This window comes from Macadamia integrifolia, chromosome 9 (genome assembly GCF_013358625.1).
Source record: "Macadamia integrifolia cultivar HAES 741 chromosome 9, SCU_Mint_v3, whole genome shotgun sequence".
In the NCBI taxonomy this organism is placed as follows: Eukaryota; Viridiplantae; Streptophyta; class Magnoliopsida; order Proteales; family Proteaceae; genus Macadamia; species Macadamia integrifolia.
The window spans coordinates 40211394-40228713 of NC_056565.1; the positions used below are offsets into that span (position 1 = coordinate 40211394).

A 17320-nucleotide genomic window follows, 5' to 3' on the forward strand; every position below is an offset into this window, starting at 1 on the left:
ACCCATGATTATAGACAAATGTGCTCACTTGCCTAGCCCTTTCAACCACAGTCTGCACAATTTTAAGTTTCCCTATGTCCTTCAACATTAGGTCAATGCAGTGTGCTTCACAAGGAGTCCAAAAGAGTTGGAATCTAGGGTTGTTCATCATTTTATTTCTGGCCTTCTTGTAGTTACTTCCATTGTCAGTCATAATCTGACAACATTTTGTATCCCAACTTCTTCCACAACATCCTTCAAAAGCTTGTAAATATATTTTGTATCCTTTCTTTCCTTGGATGCATAAATAGACTTCAAGAAAATGGTTCTACCATCACAATAAACCATAAAATTGATGATGGACTTTCTCGTGGGCCCTGTCCAACCATCACACATAATGGTTACCCCATAGCTTTTCCACATAACTTTTAACTCATTAATATATGCTTTCAAGTCAGCCTTCTCCTTAGACAAATACATTCATCACCTCATATGCAGTCGGCCCCTTTATCCCTGGACTGGCCTTAGCCATAGCATCAAGCATCGACTGGTAATAGGGACCTGTGGTGGCGCTTGCTGGGATGCTATGAAATAACATCCACTTAGACACTGCCTCCCCAACATAAGCCTTCATGTCTCCCCACATCCCCTTTATCTTACGCTACTAACTATCCTTTTTCTTGTACGCACGGGGATCCTGTTGTAGCACAGGGTTCATATGAGGTGGAACCACTGCAGGTGAAGGTGAAGGTGGAGGTGGGGCTGCCCTTCTACTCTGTGATCTCCTAAAGGGCACAGGGATTTGTGAAGATCCACTACCTCCAGCTCTGAATGGACCAACTCCTCCATGTTTACGCCTTTCCGTCTCCTTATGAAGACTCTGTCGGCTCAATGCTTGCACCTGTTGCCATTGCCTAGCCTCTTGCTCAGTTTCTATGTCATCAGGCACATACTCCAGGTCATCACTGTCATCATCACTATCATCATTATATTGATGCACGGGAGCATGTAGTGCCTCCTCAAACTCTATCCTCATCTTCTCCTTTGCCGCTTTTCTCTTATTCCCCCCTTCATGTCTTTAGCTATGGCCTTGGCAATATGATTAGGCACTTCTCTGCATCTAGCCACATCTAAGGAAATTCTAACTAGATGTTGCTTAAGTCTTGTGGCCCCACCACCTATAAACCTCTTATGACAGTAGTTGCATTTTGTATGCCTCCTATTGCCATCAATCGGCTCTCCATGTTTCCATGCAATCTCTCCACTATCACGACTACTATCATGTCTCCCACCTCCTCTCCCTGTTCTCCCGCCTTCCTCATCGCCTCCTCTAGCCATTTTATGTCACCCTGATGCTGATGTTGATGCATAGAACAAAGAATGACATTATTAACTTGCAAGTATATAGTAGCTACTTATATTTTATTCTTACATAAAATAAAATTTTAATCAATTTTAGAAAATATTTTAATGACATAATACAACAATTTCAAAGATGTTAAAACATAACAAGCATATACTACGCTCCAAAATACTCTAATATTAATCTCCTATTTTTATTTTATTTTTAAAATCAAAACAGAAAATTTTCCCTATTTTTAAAATTAATTTTCAATTATTAATCTATTTTTCATATTTTTCAAAAATTAAAATAAATAATTACTGGCTGGAAAAAAATTTCACTCCGATGGAGTCGTAGAACAGCCATTGATGACTAACATATATATAATTGACAACCATCAAGATAATATTTAGCATAAAAAGTAACAATTTATGTTAATGGAAAATGAATTTTTAAACTAGAAAAAAAAAATATATTTATTTACCAAAAAAAAATTTCGACTCCGTGAGGTTATAGATCAGCCTCTAATGTCTAATATAAAAAAATCTACAAGCATCCAACAAGTATTTATGTACTATTTCAAAAAATAAAAAATGGTTTCAGAGAAAGAACTTTACCTTCCTTAAGCTTTGAATGTATAGATCTTCTTGTAGGAGTCCAATGGAAGCCAAAGAGTATGATGATGTGGCTAATTAGAGGATGGAAGGAGTGTTTTCCCTTCAAAATAGGCTCCTTGAACCGAAATCACCGAGATAGCTGATCTCGATGGGATGGAGTATTTATAACATGTGGGTTGTACCATTTCGGCGAGATACTAAAATGGTACCGAAATTTTGCATACACCTTAATTCGTATGTAATTTCGTTTCGGTAAAAAAAAAAAAAAAAAAAAAAACTGAAATTCTGAGATTTTGCCGAGATTTTGGCGAGATTTCGAACATTGCCTGTGACCACCTCCACTTACCCTAAAAATCCTGCCCCCACCCCCATGCCCTCCACCCACACCCACACCCACACCCACACCCACACCCACACCCACACCCACACTGCAAATCCTGCAACCCCACTTCACTCTCTCCCGCTTTCACTCTCACCTCGCCTACCCCTCCCTCCCCTGAAACTCCGCTCTAACAGGCTCCCTTAACCCCCAGCACACCTGAACCGACCCTTGTTACACCCCCCCTGCTCCCCTAATTGTCTTTCCTGAAAGTCAGACATGACAACATTGTAATTCCCAAGTGCTGAGAAATACAGTAGTCTAAGTTACAATCCCTTAGATCAACAGTTGTCTTTTCCTTTTCATTATGCAGAACATGAATATTAATAAATCTGCCCAATATTTATAAATTTAACTCTAATCCACACTTCTCAAATAGAATTTGCAAGGGACCGTAACAGGGACAAATCAAGTGCAAGGAAACAAAATTCAGAGCTAGAGAGTTCGAAATCTTATTTTTCTCACAAACTGAGATCAACATCCGAAATTCAAAACAACTCACCTTGTGCAAAAATCAAGCAAAACAAAGTCGACTAGACAGAAGTTTATATGCAGAGAAGCAATGGATATCTGTGGTTGCAAGAAAACAGAGAAAATTTCACCATATGAAAATGGGAGTGGGGGGATGAGAGGGAAGACGGCCAAGGCCTAAGATGATCTCTCGTTAATTGCTCTGTGATTATGCTGCTTGACCCACCTAAACAAACCACTATAGCCAAGAATCACTCAGATTAGCAACGTACAATGTTCCTCTGCAGACAACTCCAGCCAAACAATAAGAACCCATCGCAGCATTTAAAGGCTTAATTTCCATGTTTTATGCACAGAATCAAGAAATCTTTCCTTTGTCCCAGAAGACAAATATCTCAGAACATCTTCCGAAATAGTTCCATTTTCCCGAGTAAACCTCATCAGTTTCATCACGGTCAATGACACATGCTTCATCATCCTTCATCATTAATGTTTCGTCTCCTACACTCTGAATCACTACTGAGAAAAGGGGCTATGAATCTTTCTTCCTGATTCCATTGGTTCGTGAGGAAGGTTCCTTTTATGGATTCTACTCTTCATACGAGCTATGAGAGAGGATGGTTCACAAAGGGGGTGGGGTGGGGGTGGGGTGGGAGTGGGGCAAGATTTGCAGGGTGAGTAGGAGTGGTCGCAGGATTGTAGACTTGTAGCATGGGGTGGGGGCACAGTCGGATTCCTGAACCTGCATTCTACAGAGAAAGAAGAGGAAGAAAAAGAAATAAAAAATAAAAAAAATTACACAAAATCAAGAGGAGAGAGAAGGAGATGGAACCGGTTAAGAGGTGAAAATGATGGATATTTTGGCCATTTAAAACAGCAGGGAGAAAGAATTCACTTTTTTGGGGGGAATCAGAGGTGGAACTTCTGATAGAGGAGTTTGAGTAAGGGATAAGTTCAGGGGAGCGATAGAAAATTTCCCATTTTTATATAATACCTCATTAACCAAAATTTAAGTACGGAACAATGCATAATCATCATTTTGAGTTGAAAAGGCAAAAAAAAATTACTTTCAGAAATTTTCATTTTTTTTTTTAGATGAATTTAATATATATTAAAACAAATAAAAATAAAACAAAGTTCATGCCCCGAAGGAAATTCACAGGGTGAGCTCCTAACCAAAGGAACTAAAACTAAAGCAGGGGCACATCAAACCTTGGGGTGGGGAGAATTACAACCATCAAAAAAAGGGGGGGGGACAACCAAAATTGGGGGAGGGAAGAAACAAGTATAAAAAGCAATCAGGATAATACATCAAAGGTAGAGGGGGAAAACAATTGGGAGATCCCAGAAAGGGCTAGGTGTCTATTTCTGTTAGAATCATGGCACACTGTATATTTGTGAAGAATTTTTCAAACCAAAAATATAATTCCTCATTTTTTCATAATTTTTTTAATTTTAAATATTAATTTAATAATTCTTGAAAATAAAAAAAGAATATCTTTAGGCAGAAAAAGGTATCTAACATGGTAACATATATTAAATTGAGCTCCAACCACTAAGTGCATAGTTTTTAAGGCGATAAGGCGACGGAGGCGTTTGAGGGTCTTTCGGAGCGCCTTAGCGATAAGGCGGGCATAAAGCGTTGCCTTATTGACTAAAGCGTTCCTGTGTAATTTTTTTATAAAACCAATCTATTTGGTTCATATCCTAGTTGAATCTTATTACTCATATGTTAAATAAATATTAAAGGTTCATATTCATACCAATGTAAGATATTCATCAAGAAAACAAATCAATAAAGTGAATAAACTAAGTTCATCTTCATCAATCATCAATCATCAATCATCAATCATCATAACATATTAATATATAATATAAATACATAATTATGAAGCAAAATTATAAAAATAAAGAAAAGAAATAAAAAATACAAATATTTATTATACTTACCTCTATGATGCCAAAATGAGTGCCTAAGCCCTAAGATCATCCACTATATTTCTACTCCTGTCAATGAAGAATGAAGCTCACCACTGTCGGAGCAAAATGGTCGCCTAGATAAGTGGTTCTTCCTTGTTTCTTGATTCTTTCGTAAAACCCTTTTTTAAAACCCTTGACAAAATCCAAACCCTGTTTGTGAATCGTGTTTTTGTTTTGGTTATTTTTGGTGGAGTAAAGCTGATCCCATACATCTCAAGTGTTAATAAAATCATACACCTACCAATAAAAAATCTATATTTGGAATCTTCATCAAGTAATTTTAAAATGTGTTAAAAAAAAAACCCATAAGGCGCCACTTCACGTAAGGCGGAACACTGCCTTACCATCTCCAGACCGCATCAGCGCCAAGGCGCTAGTAAGGCGTCGCCTTAGCAGCGCCTTAAAAACTATGACTAAGTGTTAACCTTATTTAAAAAAAAGAAAATATATTGTGAGAAATTGATTTTTAAATCAGATAATTTAAAAACATAAAATAAAATATGACTCCATGAAGTCTTGGATCAGCCTATGATATGTAGCATATAACCCAATTTTTAAAATTAACTTTAGGGAAAATGGGTATACCTCAAAGTGGCTCAAACTGTGAATTTCAAAAGATATCGCTCAAATGCACCAAATCTTCTCTGTAGATGTGTTGTAGTAGCCTCCAACATGTTATTCCACCACGATTTGCAACTGAAATGGAAAAAAACTTCAAAACAAGGGGTTTTCTGTCGAAATCTGAGATTTTCATTCGAAACATCGAAATGGGTCGAAGCAGCAACCTATTTCTTTTGAAGTGTTGCTTTCCATATAAAGCAATTGTGCCGCTTTGGCGGTACAAAAATGAAACCCAAAATGGTACGGAGATTGACTGAAACTTGGAAGTTTTGGTTGAAACTTTGCATACCTGCAGAGTCGCATAACGTTTTGTTTTAACCAAGGTCAAAACCAAAAAAATTCGCGAGATTTCGGTTGTTTGGACTAATATGTTGAACTATGTTAAGAAGTTTGAATAGCATTGCAAAGTATTACTCATGTAATTGCCTCATTATTTGCTGACTAGGATTTGTTTTAGAACTATCATTGACTGGTTCCTGTTGTGATCTCTGTGTATTCAGGCAATTGAGAGACGTATTGCTGTTTATTCACAAATACCAGAAGAGAACGGAGAGCTCATCCAAGTTTTAAGGTGGATCTTCAAACATATTTTCTTTTAGAATACTTCCTCTGAACACAATGACTAATTTTCTCTATTATCAAGGCTAACATCTGAAGAAGCACAGGTATGAAAAGGGTCAGTTTTACAGGGCACATCATGATTATTTTTCAGACACTGTAAGTTCTCACTGAACTGTTAAGACTATTTGTAACACTTCTTGTCCATCTGTAACATCTGGTCATTTTAGTCTGTTTTAGTTTTTCATTGGAAGTAATCTTCTCAATGCCTACAAAACTTTTGAATATAGTTCAACTTGAAGCGTGGAGGCCAACGAGTAGCAACCATACTGATGTATTTGTCTGATAATGTCGAGGGAGGAGAAACGTACTTTCCTATGGTCAGTATATTTTTGAATCTCATCCTTGGTCACTCATTTATATTTTTGAATTTCATCCTTAGTGACTCATTCTTTGGGAGGAGGGAGGGGAAGGAAAACCCTGCCTGGATGATTTGATTGAGATCATAATGTTTGGTGTTGTAGGATATTCTAATGACGACTAATTGCTTCTTCAACAGAAAATGTTCCATTTTTAAAGCTCTTAGAAGATACTAGTTAAATCAAATGTAGGATAAACTTTCTAATGAACTTAAATAGTGTCCAAAAGAAAAAATTAAGGTTCAGTCTGATATCAAGACCTATCCAAAATTGCTTACTGATGAACACTAGTACAGTTAGTGCTAAAATATTTGATGTAGATCAAAGCATGAAGAAGAAGATAAAAAAAATATGTTCACGAGTTACTTTTCACATGAACAGTGATTTGGTGCAATATTGTTTCTGTTAGGAGTAAGTGTGCTGCAGGGGCACATTGGGCCTTTCCCCCCTCCACCGACCCTATTTAGAGTGGGCAGCTGGATGGGGGGGTATTCTTGTAATTACTTATGTTTTCTGTTTTGTACTCCTATCATGACTGTCAGGATTCTATATTATAAATAGTGGACTTGTATGATCAGGTTTACACACAAGCATTCTCCCTATTCCATACTATTAACTGTTGTTTTATGGTTGTCCTTGTTGGCAATCTGACCACGTGGCGGTGATGACGTGGCCAGTTTGGGTGACGTGGATGAAAATGATGACATGACAGTGTTCAGTGTCACCAATGAGATAACAGAGCCGCTTGGTATGCATGGAGTGGTATGATACATCCTTAGTAGGTGATGCGGGTTTCTGGGTCAAAAGTGGCAAAATTGGCCTATTTAAGCTCGGGGGCATTTTTCGGTGATGAAAATGACATTTTTGGAAGATCGTTTCTTCATGAAAAAGATAGATTGTAATTTACTTAGTCCAGTGCATTTGATTTCGCCACATTCCGATGCCGTATGAAGAAGTTATGGCATTTGTGGAAGTCGAGGGAAATTTCGGCATTGAAGAATTTTTTTAAACGAAGTGTTCTCCATGTAACGATACGACAAAAATCCAATCTTTCCAACGGTTCTGATTTCATCGCGTTCTGATTCCGTATGAGAAAGATGCGTCATTGGAAAGGTTTAGGGGTATTTTGGTCTTTTTACATTGCTGAGTCAAATGATCGGATCTTCTGAAAAGTCGTAGAGCATCCAGTCACGGTTCCAACGCTCTTCGTTTCATCTCGATCGGATGTCGTGTGAAAAAGTTATAAGTGTTTCCGTGAAACCGGTTCGAAAATCCAAACCGAAAATTCATCAGTTGATCCCGGTGTTTGGTGGATTTTTCGGAATTTATTTTTGAAATTTAAAGGGCTTTTGTGTAATTTTAAGATTTTGAAGGTCTGAGTTGTAGGGGGTCTTTAAGCACTGAAATATATGGAGGCAGGGATCCCCATTGGTGAAGTGCATCGGACATCATAGTGTGGCACCTCACCATATTGTCTTGATTATGTGTAGCGCATGTGCATAGAATCTATAAAGAGATTCTTCATATCTTGATCTGAGCCAATCATATCAGATCGATTCTGATCTAACGGTCAAGATCGATGGAGCTTTATTAAAGTTAGCCGACAGTGTATCGTGAAACTCGCTACACCAGCCAATCGGTGATCGACAACGCGTCTGACAATGTCAGCGCATACGTCATGATGACGCCATCTTTGACTTTGTAAGATTCAAATCTAATGGTTTAGATCTGTTGTCCGTTGGTTTAATCGGACGGTTTAGATTATAAGATTTTTTAGATGAGATCTACGGTCAGATTTCGCCCCTGTTGTATGCGCCGCCAGCGTAGCCTACTCCACTCCTGCGAAGATTCCATTTCAGGCTATCTCATTACTCCAACTTCAAATGGTCATATCTCCCTCATTTTAACTCGGATTTGGGTGAACCAAGTTGCTACTTCTTCGTTTTTTCAAGCCCTACACTATAGAAGCAAGAAAAATGAGTTTTGAGTGAAGGAAAGCTACGGTTTTGGCAAGAGAAGCTTCCCCCTCTTTGTTGGTCCTTGAATGAGCATGAATACTTGATGATAAATGTTCTTAGGCCATTAAAGGAGGTAAAAGAGGTGGTTGAGGTTTGTTAATGATACATTAACTCAAAGCCAAGGAGGAAGAGAAGAAAGCAAGGATGTGTTTGCTTTGAAGAGCAAGAAGCCAAGGAGAAAGGTGTGAGCACCAAACTTGTCAGTACAAGTTTCCAGTCATCCTAGGCAATCGGTTGTGAGATTCTCTAACCTTTGATTTACATTATATGTATGTATGTATGTTAGAGTTAGTTGTGGATGAATGTATACATGCTAAGTTAGTTGTGGATGAACTGTAAGCATACTAGCTAGTTGTGGATGTATATGCTAGGCAGAGATTGACTGTAGGGCATTGATATAAGCCCAAATTTACTGTATTCTTTATTGAGTGCTTAGTGGGTGCTCCCGTGTAGTGGGTGCTATACATTGTACCGACACTGCTAGTGCCATCTCACCTTCGGCTTGAGAAAATTGGTTGTGGGTACTCCCGACTGTGGGTGCAGTCAAAAGTAGTGTATTGACTAGATACGAAGCCTTTACAGGCACTACTCCGGGGATGTAGGAAAATTTCCGAACCTCGTAAAAACCTTATGTTGTGGGTGCTTGTTGTTTGCATTTTATATTGAAGTGTGTGGAATGTGGAATGGGTGTGCATACTTGGAAGTGCCTATGAGAGGCTGAGTGTGCATACGACTGTGTGCAAACAGTGACAGGTATATCAGCTTTTTCTTGGCTAGACATCAGACAGGTTTTTGGGGATCGGAATTAGACTCACTGATTCACCCCCCTTCTCAGTGACTGCCGGGTTACAACATTAACATGGTATCAGAGCCTAATTTCTGATCTAAGTTTCTAGTTTCTAGCCCCTTCCTCTTCCTCCTTCAAGAATTGCAAGCCTCCATCCCCTTTCTTTCCATAACCTTTGTTCGCCTCCATCTTCTCCTGCCTTACCACATGAACTAAAACCCCCAACCCTTGCAAGAAAATTAGGGTTCTTCACCCTCTGCAATTTTTTGATTCATCTACTTTTAGGGAGTGTGGTTTCTTCCTCTTTAAATAACACACCTCTACCTCTTGAAGATCAAGTTCAGCTACTTAGAATGACTCATCACCACTTGCAAGATTAAAGTTCTATAGTAATCGATTTTTTGCAAAATAGGGTTTTCTTCCAAAACCATGACTAAAATGATTTTTGGGAGTCCCTCCTCAGAACTGGCTGATTTTTTGAGGAGATCATCATCACCATGACTAAATCTCTCATCTTCTTTGATAATTTGTGTTTTCTCCCAAAACCCTAATTTACCTATCTCAACAGTTCTTCATCAAAATCAGATATAATTTGGAGGAGTGCCTCACTACCCTTACTGGGCAATTTGACCAAAGTATAGACACTTTCTGATGGCTGGTTTTGAAGATCTGGTATTTTTTCTCCCTTTGTTGGTTTTTACTAAAATTCAATTATGTCTGAAGTAACTACTGTGACCTCTGGATCTGATGGACAAAGCTGCAATGACTACATGCCTTTTGAGACTAGCACTGTGAAATTGGAGGGAACTAATTACCTTGTCTGGTCCAGATTTACCTATCTTACCATTGTTGGTAAGGTCTCACTGGAGACATTATAGGGAAATTATGTTGGCATGTATGTAATAAGGGTTCTTTAGGAACTGTCTTATATTAAGTTGTCTTTATTTGTATTTCCTTTTATTTCTATTTCACCTCCCTTGGGGAGGAATATGTGATTCCCTAAAATATTAGTTGAAGCTAATATAGGTGAGGGGAGCATTTAGCTCACTCACGTTTTGCTCCAACATCATTTCCTCTTCTCCATCTTCTCTCCTTCTTCTTCCTTTCTCGTCTCTATCTTCTTTCGTCATCTCTAACATTAACATCCCTTATTTCTAACTTGGTATCAGAGGTTGTACAAGGGTTTGAGAGTCGCTTAAGCATCCTTCTTCCATTCTTTAAGTCTCTCTTGGAACCCTAGAAGCAAAGGGGTCCATTAGAGGCTATACTACGTAAGAAAAGTATATAAGAAGACCTAATGGAGTTCTAGAATCCACTTGAAGATATATGGAGGGAGCGTGAAGGACCACAAGGGCCATTTGAAGTCCAAGCTGAGAAGAAGAGTGCTTCCCTGGATTACCGCTAGCCAGAATTCCTATTCCTTCTTTCTCTATCCTCTGACATTGGTTGGGGGTGTAACCTTAATGGAAAGGGTCACCCAAGGGTCTTGTATGACCCCTCCAAACCTCATTTGCTGAGTTGTTGTGAAGGAGCACAACTCCATCTAACATTTGCTGCAAGGTATCGATTTTTCCCTGTTTTGGCTTGTTTTTGGCCTTCAGTAGCTGGTAGTGTAGTTGCTGGTTCCATTTGTTGAATGTGTTCTATCCTATGATGCTTGTATGTGAGGTTTTGGATAAAGCTCCATAGTTGGAAGTGAGTTTTGTTGATGTTCTATAAAGACTTCATGCCTTTTTTACCTGCTGGATTTTTTTTGGGTTATGAGAAGTAGATTTTGGGGCTTGTGTTTCCCTTTGGTTTGGATCTCCATTTGGGTTGTCTCTAGGAGCATTCTTCCATTATGTCTGATCTCATGGAGCTTATGGAAGACACATCGGGTGGGTTGAGTTGTACTAACCCCAGTTCGGTTGTCTTTGATAATTCAAATACTTAGATTTCTCTTGTGAAGTTGGATAGTACCAACTATTTGGATTGGTCACATTCTGTGAAGCTATCCCTATGGAGTAGAGGGAAGCTAGGGTATATGGGGCTATCAAGGCTCCCGTTGTTGCAGACCCAGGATACTAGAAACGGGAAACTACAAATTCTAGTGTTATGACTTAGCTACTTTTCTTCATGAAATCTGAGATAGATAGGAGATTTATAAGGAAAGAAACTGCTAAGGATATTTAAGATAGTGTCTCTAAGACCTATGACAGGGTAGGAGACTCTGTGAAGATCTACCAGCTTCTTCAGCGTGCTCTCTCCATGAAGCAGGGGACTAAGTCCATTTCTGGCTACTATAATATTGTTATAGGACTCTGGGAGGAGTATGATCATTACCGAGATCTTCAATTGACCAATCCTGATGATGAAGCCAAGGTCTATAGATCTCTTGAAAAAGAACTTGTTATGATTCTTCTAGGTGGCTTGAATTCAGAATATGAGCAGATTTGGATACAGATTTTGGGCCGGTCACCCCTTCCTTCCCTTGGTGAGGAGACCAGGAGAGGTGCGATGGATTCTACACCTTCACTTGAGCGCTCTGTTCTTTCCTCCACTACTCACAGAGAATGGCGTGGAGGCGGTCGAGGTCAAGGGCCATCCCGTGGAGATGACAGAGATAGATGACAATGTGGCCATTGTGGGAAACCTGGCCACACTCGAGAGAAGTGTTGGGTCCTTCATGGCCGTCCTAGTACATATGGTGAATCTATTGGCACGTGGTGGCTGCAGAGGAGGGGCTACAGCCCATGCTACTATGACAGAGACTGATACTAGGGATGATATTGAGTGCTTTGTCGGTTCATGTCTCAGCTTGATAGCCCATCTACCTCACAGGATGCCTCAGCTTTCGCTATGCATGTCACCACCTCTGCACCTTCCATAGCTCCGTCATGGATCATTGACTCTAGTGCCACTGACCACATGACTGGTACGTCCCATTACTATGACTACTACTCCATTTGTTTTGGTAAGGATAAGATCCGGGTAGCTGATGGTACTTTCTCCTCTATCTCTGGTAAAGGCAGTATCCCCATTACCTCTTCCATTTCAATTGCTTCTGTCCTTCATGTTCCTAACCTTACCTTGAATCTATTGTCTGTGAGCACTTTAACTAAAACCTTGAATTGTTGTATCCCATTTTTTCCTTCTCATTACCTTTTTTAGGATTTGGTGACGAAGAGGATTATTGGCAGTGGACGTGAGGAGGGTGGCCTATACCGTCTTGAGCCGCAGTCACCTTTTTTTACTACACCACAGTCCTATTTGTGGCCATAGTGATGTTAGTTCTATAGACTCTTGTGATGCTTTGGCATCAGCGTTTGGGACATCCCTTTTTTGTTATGAGGAAACAGTTACTTCATTTGTTTACATCTTTTTCTTTCTCATGTTTTTCATTGTGAACCATGTACTTTTGCTAAACATTCTCGTTCATCTTATCCCTATCATGGTAATAGATATGTTGTTCCTTTTCACATTGTGCATACAGATGTTTGGGGACCTTGTCCAACTACCTCATTGTTTGGCCATCATTATTTTGTTTCATTTGTTGATTTTTCTCATTGTACTTGGACCATTTTTATGAAACATAAGAGTGATGCTTATGATGCCTTTAAAAACTTTTATAAAATGGTCCATACCTAGTTTGAAACCAAGATCAAAGTAGTCCGCTCTGATAGAAGGGGGGAGTACATGTATGGTGGTCTACAAGACTTTTACTGACAATGGTATTATCCATTAGCTTACATATGTTGATACACCCCAAGAATGGGGTAGCTGAGAGGAAAATTGCCATTTGTTAGAAATAGGTAGAAGCCTTTTATTTGGTATGCATGCTCCTAAAACCTTTTAGTCTGAAGTTGTCCTTACTACTGCCTTTCTCATTAATCGCATGCGTACGAAAATCCTTGGGTCCCAAAACCCTGTGGCACTCGTCTCCTTAGTCTTCTGCTTTCTCTCTTCCCCCAAGGTGTTTGGTTGTGTTTGTTATGTGCATGTTAACAAATCCTCCCACACCAAACTTGATCCCAGGGCCCTCAAATGCCTCTTCTTTGGGTGTGTTCTTTTATTACCAAAGGCTACAGGTGTTACCACCCTTCATCTTGCAGGCGATTTATTTACAAAGATGTCACCTTCCTCGAGTCTGTCTTTCTTTGCCCCTCATCAGCATCCTCTTCAGCAGGAGAATGGAAGTGAAAATGAAAAGGCTACTGATGCCATTCCGTTTCTTACCCCATTGCCTCTTACTCCTTTCTCTTTTGATATTGGTAAATATAAAGAGGTGGATGATGTTGATACTGTGTATGAACCTTGTACAGAGAAGGCACCTGTTATTGTGTACACAAGAAGGACAAAGAAAACCTGCTAAGAGTCCTCTTTGTATCCACATCCTAAGCTTCCCCTTCCTCAGTCAGGTAACATCTCCTCCTCTCATTTGGAGTTGTTTTTCCCTAGTGCTGTTCGTAAGGGTAAGAGAGCATTTACTAATCCTATAGCCCAGTTTGTTTCCTATGATACTCTCTTTTTATAGGTGTTACTGAGGCTATGTCAGACCCTAAGTGGAAACAAGCCATGTTAGAGGAAATTATGGCACTTGAGAAGAACTGTACATGGAAACTGGTTGACCTTCCCAGGGGGAGAATCCCAGTTGGATGCAGATGGGTCTATATGATCAAGTACCGATCAGATGGTGCTATTGAGAGGTACAAGGTAAGATTGGTGGCCAAAGGGTACAGTCAGGTGTATGAAATTGACTATCAAGAGACTTTTGCTCCTGTGGCCAAACATAACTCAGTAAGGGTCCTTTTATCTGTGGCAACAAACAAAGACTGACCCTTATATCAGTTGGGCATGAATAATGCCTTGCTCCATGGAGATTTAGAGGAAGTGTATATGCAGCCCCCTCCTGGCTTCAAGTTTCCAGTTGCTGATGGTAAAGTGTATCCTAAAGAAGGCACTCTATGGTCTGAAGCAATCTTCAAAGGCTTGGTTTGAGAGATTCAAACAGGCCATTCTGAAGAATGGATATTCCCGGAGTCAAGCAGACCACACATTATCTACCCAGTGACGTAATGGCACCATCATAACATTGATTGTGTATGTTGATGATATTGTGGTGACTGGAGATGACAATGAGGAGATAACTAGGCTGAAAGCTTATTTGGCCAAACAGTTTGAGATCAAGGATCTAAGACACTTGAAATATTTCTTGGGTATTGAACTATCAAGGTCTAAGAAGGGAATTAATGTATGCCAGAGAAAATTTGTGCTAGATCTGTTGAAAGAAACAAGATTGCTGGTTTGTAAACCGGCAAGTTCTCTTATTGAGCAGAATCATAAGATAGTCGAAGATTGTGACCCTTCCCTTGTTGATGCAGGGAAATACCAGAGGCTAGTGGGGAAGCTGATTTACCTGTCTCTGACTCTCCCAGACATTTCTTATGCAGTGGGAGTAGTGAGCCAGTTTATCCATACACCTAAGAGTGGATGCTTGGATGCTGTGTACCACATCCTCAGATACTTGAAGTCCTCTCCAGGAAAAGGATTTTTGTATGCCAGGAACAATCACTTGAGGATAGAAGGTTATTCCGATGTTTATTAAGCTGGATCAATTTCTGATAGGAGATCTACATCTGGTTATTGCACATTTGTGGGTGGTAACTTGGACACATGGAGAAGCAATAAACAACCGGTTGTAGCTAGATCTAGTTCAGGGCAATAGCTCATGGAGTTTGTGAACTCACTTGGCTGCGTCGGTTGGTTCTCGAGTTGGGGTATGAGACTCTACTGTGACAACAAAGCAGCTATAAGCATATTGCCCACAACCCAATGCAACATGATAGAACAAAGCACATTGAAGTAGACCAGCATTTCATCAAAGAGAAGATTGACTTTGGCAACATCTGCACACCTTTTATGAGGATAGGTGATCAACTGGCAGACATATTCACCAAAGGGCTCATTCCTCACTAGTTCAGTATCCTCTTATGCAAGTTGGGAATGTATGACACTTATTCTCCAGCTTGAGAGGGAGTGTTGGAGTGTATGTAATAGGGGTACTTTAGGAATTGTCTTATGTTAAGTGGTCCTTATTTGTTTTTCATTCTATTTTTCTTTCACCTTCTTGGGGAGGAATATATAATTCAATATTAGTTGAAGCTAATATAAGTGAGGGGAGCATTCAGCTCACTCCAACATCATTTCCTCTTCTCCATCTTCTCTCTTTCTTCCTTTCTCTTCTCTATCTTCTTTCCTATCTCTAACCCTAACCTCCCTTATTTCTAACTAATTGAAGAAACCCTATGTTGAGGGTACCCCTCAGGATAAATGGGTCAATAATGACCCTTTGGTAATGGCTTACTTGATTGGTTCTATTCATCAGTCTATTTCTATAGGTTTTTTGCTGTCAGATACTGCTTCTCAAATTTGGGCTGCTACCGAGGAAACCTATGGGCGACTAGGGAATGATGCTTAGGTATTTGATCTTCGGAAGAAGGTTCGTGTACCACTACCTAGCAGAAACTCTGTGTCCAAATATTATATTGAACTTCGGACCCTGTGGTATGAACTAGACTACTTTGTAGATTATAATCCACCACTGTTGATGACTGTTCTGCTTACACTAAACATGTGGATAAAATTAGGGTGTATGATTTCTTGGTTGGTTTGAATATCGAATATGATTAGATTTGTGTTTAGGCGCTTATCAAATCTCCCTTCCCTACTCTGGAACAGTCTTTTGCCCCTGGTTTATACAGAGGAATGTTGTGACTCCTTGCTACATACTCCGACTACTGGAAAATCTCAGCCCTACAGACTGGATCCACTACTACCTCTGAGGGAGCAAATTGACCTGGTGATGCCATCAAGGAGATTGTTAAATGTGAACACTGCCACAAGCCATACCATACCTAGGCAAACTGCTGGAAGCTCCATGGAAAACCTACTGATTTTAAGGTGAAGTGTGCTCGGGGTTGATCCAAAATTAAAGCCCATCAGGCTGAGATTGTGGACGGTCCTTTTGCAATTGATATAGGACTTTCCCAGGAGTAACTCCAGGCTTTTAGACGTATGTTCAAGGCTTCCAATTCCTCAACACCAGCCAATTTAGTCCCCTTAGGTTCCAATTTTGCTCACTTAGGTATTTTATTTGGTGATCATTGTGCGTCACTCGTCTCCACTCCCTGGATCATCGACTCCGATGTCACTGATCACATGACCAGTTCCTCCAGTTTATTTCACCAGTATTCACCCACCTCAGGCAGAGATAAAGTTAAGGTAACAGATGGCACCTTATCATCTGTCTCCGGAAAGGGTTTTATTAAGTGTTCTTCTACACCTCTGTCTTCAGTTTTACATATCCCCTATTTTTACTACTAATTTGCTATCCATGAGTAATCTTAACAAGGACCTAAACTGTAAAGTAACATTTTTTTTCCTTCCCATTGCATTTTTCAGGATCTGGTAACGAGGAAGACGAATTGGATGTTGTAAGGTATGTTGGGTTGTCATCCTTCTGATTCTCCTATGGAAGCTAGTACCTAGCTTAAGGAAAAGGAGGGTGAACCAGTTGACAAAGGCTGCTACCAACAGTTGGTAGGGAAACCGATATCTCTATCTTATGCATGACTTGATATTACTATGGCTATGAGTAATGTAGAACTAGAACCACAAGTGATCCTAATCCCAGGCAGGATTTGAAAATTCTAGCTTAATAGAGAAGATGTCCTCCAATACGCTTGGTTCTAACTCTCAAACACTCTCTCACAGCAAAGAAATAAAAGGAAAATAAGAAAAGAAAGAGAATTCGATGGAAGGTTGAGAAGGGGGAGAAGAATTAGTGAATGGGCATCTCACCCTCAGGTTTAGGCATCTCACCCAACTGCATCCCACAGCACAACAGCATAAGTCATTTTTTTTGTTTAACTCAAATCTCCTTTCTCATTATAATTGATGGGCTTTCAATAGCCTTACATTGATTGGACACAAAGACATAATAAAAAGGGAAACTAAAGCTGAAAATAAAACCTTCTAATTTAACTTCTAACTTGCTAACCAAGTAAGAGTAAATTAAAAACTAACAACTAATGATAAAAATGAAACTAAGCTAAGTTACAAAATATAAGCTTCTTTTGACCAACAAAATAGGAAACTAACTAGCTCACCA

General features: G+C 39.7%; 1 protein-coding gene across 1 annotated transcript in view; it reads left to right on the forward strand.

Annotated features, from left to right (window-relative positions):
* The window catches only part of LOC122088338 (prolyl 4-hydroxylase 1), an 87895-nt gene that overhangs the window by 61097 nt on the left and 9478 nt on the right, over nucleotides 1–17320 (forward strand). Inside the window, exons 7-9 of the mRNA XM_042657572.1 lie at nucleotides 5890–5960; nucleotides 6055–6106; nucleotides 6238–6327. Coding sequence (XP_042513506.1) covers nucleotides 5890–5960; nucleotides 6055–6106; nucleotides 6238–6327 — 213 coding nt within the window. The remainder of the gene's footprint in view (nucleotides 1–5889; nucleotides 5961–6054; nucleotides 6107–6237; nucleotides 6328–17320) is intronic.